The 3,330-nt window shown below is 34.2% G+C and overlaps 1 protein-coding gene across 1 annotated transcript; it reads left to right on the forward strand.

Moving 5' to 3' along the window:
* The first annotated feature begins 612 nt into the window (after positions 1-612).
* On the forward strand, positions 613-3,301 carry LOC111710812 (ubiquitin domain-containing protein UBFD1). The gene is made up of 3 exons (XM_023484961.1): positions 613-1,158; positions 2,391-2,540; positions 3,083-3,301. Exons 1-3 carry the CDS (start codon positions 649-651, stop codon positions 3,239-3,241), a joined length of 819 nt encoding a protein of 272 aa, XP_023340729.1. The 5' UTR covers positions 613-648; the 3' UTR covers positions 3,242-3,301.
* Positions 3,302-3,330: the final 29 nt, after the last annotated feature.

A 3,330-nucleotide genomic window follows, 5' to 3' on the forward strand; every position in this document is an offset into this window, starting at 1 on the left:
AGTGCATCATTCAGTTCTAGAAGGGAAAACGGAAAAATATATTCACACGGATAACGTTTTTTTAATGATGTTGATATATTTTGCTCCCGATGCAATAACATATTGTTTGCGATAGTGAAGCAAGTCTTGTGAATGATTTTCAGTTTTCAATTCAATTCCTTTTCCATTACAACGTCAGCCAGAATTGTGTCCAATGTGTCAGAATATTTAGTCATAAAATAGAGTGATGATAATTATGGTTGAACTCCAAATTAACTTGGTGATAGAGCGGGTAATTTCCTGGAGTTGGATTTTTGGCCCCCCTCCCTCATAAAAAATGTACATGAAATATTAACAAGCGGCCCCTAATAAATTTGCTGAAAAATAAATGGTCATGTACAAAATTGATAGGAGGGTGGGGAGGGGGCAGGGGGGGTCCAAAAATCGTATACTAGGACAGACCCATACTATCTTCATTTACAATATTTTATGAAAGGTTGGTGGGGGTGGGGGTTCAAAGTCTTTCTATATGACTAAGCCATAAAGAGTTCTTTGTATTAAGACCTTGTAATATTTTCTCAAATTCTAAATCTTGTTAAATGCGCCTTACTTTTCAGTTTAGGAAGAAAGAATGTATTTAATCATCATTGTATTATTAGATATAAGAAAATGGATCCTGAAGTAGGAACTGAGACCACAAATGAGGAAAAGATCGACAAATATGTTGTTTCTTCGTCAGATCTGAAAGCTGCTCTGGCAGAGGGAGAAGCTACACCAGAGGACCCCCAGCCCTCAACCTCTGGGGAACAGATTGATTTCAAAATTGTATTTAACAAAAAAAAGTTTGACGTAACTTTCGGAGTTGAAGAAACTATTGGAGCGCTAAAATCTCACCTTCAAGATATAATCGGAGTCCCGGCTGCGATGCAGAAGATAATGATAAAAGGTCTTGCCAAGGACGAAATGACACTGAAAAAGTTGGGGGTTGTGAAAGGATCCAAAGTGATGGTGGTTGGATCAACTTTAAACGATGTGCTTGAGATCGCGAAGAAGCCGAACGTGCAACAGTTGAATGAGGAGGAGAAGGCCGAGACACAGAAGGAGTCCTGGTCACAACAGAAAGTTCACAAGAAGATTTTAGAGAAAGGAATTCCAGACGACGCTATGCCAGGGATTAAGGTAGAATTTTAACAATTTCTCGCTAAAATATTTTTTCCTTAAAAATTGTTTTAATTTTTTTTAGAATTTTTTAGCTGAATTGAGAAAATTAATGATTTTTAAGGAAATTTAAAGAATTTTCGGGTAAAAAGTATCAAACAGAATGAAAACACTTGCATTTTGATGTCCAATTTTTAAATTTTTCACCCAGATCATTAAAAAATTCTTTAAAATACATTAAAATTCTTAAAATATACCTCTCTATTTTTAATATTTAGAATGGTTTTCAAACAAGTTCATGGGTTGAGTACATTTGATTTTTCTAAATAACTTTTGTAAGGGTAGTTCAGGGTTAATCTAGAGATTTTGTGAAATTTTGATGAACTTGGATGCTATTTATGGCAAATTGAGGACGAAGATAATATTTGTTGCAGATTGTGGACTATGATATTATTTGTGGCAGATTGTGGAATAAAATACTATTTGCGGTAGATTTTGGACTAAGATACTATTTTTGGCAGATTATCGATTAAGATACTATTTTTGGTAGATTGTGGTCCTAGATACTGTTTTTGCTAGATTGCGGTCTAAGATACTATTTTTGGTAGATTGTGGACTAAGATACTGTTTGTGGCAGAATATGGACTAAGATAGTATTTTTGGCGGATTTTATGCACTTTCACACCTTTTGTTGCAAGATTTTTGTTTTAATTTGGCATTTCTTCGGTTGTAATCGGGATGAATGAATAATTGGGGTAGTCCTTCATAAAAAAAATTACTCATTTTTCTTTTCAAAGTAAGTTGAGATTAGTTATGCCCTGTTTGAACTATTATTTTGTCAAATCTGTCTTTTAGGATTTGGAACTAATTAAAAGTTCATGCATTTGTTTGGAAGATATTTTTAGGAAAAAGTTTTCTCTTTTAGATTAATTTTCCCTAATTACCCTTATCATAGTAGTGAACAAATTAGTTTGTATGCGGAGATAAATTAATTATTCTTCAAGAAAAATATATATCCCTTATACAGTGGTAAATTTTTTTACGAGTTACGGGATGGGGGGGGGGGGGTAATTAGATATCATCGGGGCATGGTAATGCATTAATTATGCTTGGCTCCTGTTTATTTATTTTCTCTAGTTCAGTATAATAAAACATTGCTAACATTTGTGAAACTGTGAACATGTCTGCTCCTATATGTAAGACAAAATACCACATGACCCCTATAAAACAATTTCTAATAAAATACATTTTAGAATTCTCGCGAGAGCTTGCCATCCTTCCCTCTCTCCGGTATGCTGAACAAGTCCGGGGGTAAGGTTCGTCTCACCTTTAAACTGGAGCAGGATCAGGTCTGGATTGGAACCAAGGAGAGAACTCAGAAACTTCCTCTAAATTCTATCAAAGTAAGTGAGTTAAAAGTAAACGGATATAAATTTGTTCTGTATCTAATCATATTCTAACAATTTGGTGTTGAATTCTTGCAGACTGTAGATACATTTTCTTACTGGTGGATCCATGATCGGTGGCAATCGGATAGATGTTTTATAATCAGATATACAAAAAAAAAACAAAGAAAGAAAGCTATACTTTTCCTTTAAAATTTATTACCCCTCTCAACTTGGGTTTCTTCGTTGTATAAAGGAAAATAAACAAACGGATAAATTGAATAAATTTGTGGGGAAAAGTATTATAAAATAGGAAATAACATTCTGTCTGATTTTTCACTTTTCTTCCTCAAATCTTTGAAAATTCTATATGTACCCCTGTACTTAAATTAGGCGTCTTTAAATTACAAACATTGATAAAATTTTCATACTTGATCAGATATAGCTTATAAGGGTACCGTTGTGAATCGGACATTGTCATCTTTGAATGGCGGGTCACTTTAAATCACGCTTACAATCCCTTTTTATTCCCATGTTTATTGTTACACTATCTGTATCAGGCGGTGACAAGTGAACCTGTCGAAGATCACGAAGAATATCATATAGTAGCGATACAGATGGGTCCTACCGAGGCTAGCAGATACTACATATACTGGGTACCCGCACAATACGTAGACGCTATCAAGGAAGCGATACTCGGCAAATGGCAATTTTTTTAATCCTGTGATTAATGATTGATTTATTGGTCTCTGTGATAATATATTTAGAAAGCATAAATATTTAATTAGCCGTCTTGTATTTAATCCTG

The sequence above is a fragment of the Eurytemora carolleeae genome, unplaced genomic scaffold (genome assembly GCF_000591075.1).
Source record: "Eurytemora carolleeae unplaced genomic scaffold, Eaff_2.0 scaffold32, whole genome shotgun sequence".
Classification (NCBI taxonomy): Eukaryota; Metazoa; Arthropoda; class Copepoda; order Calanoida; family Temoridae; genus Eurytemora; species Eurytemora carolleeae.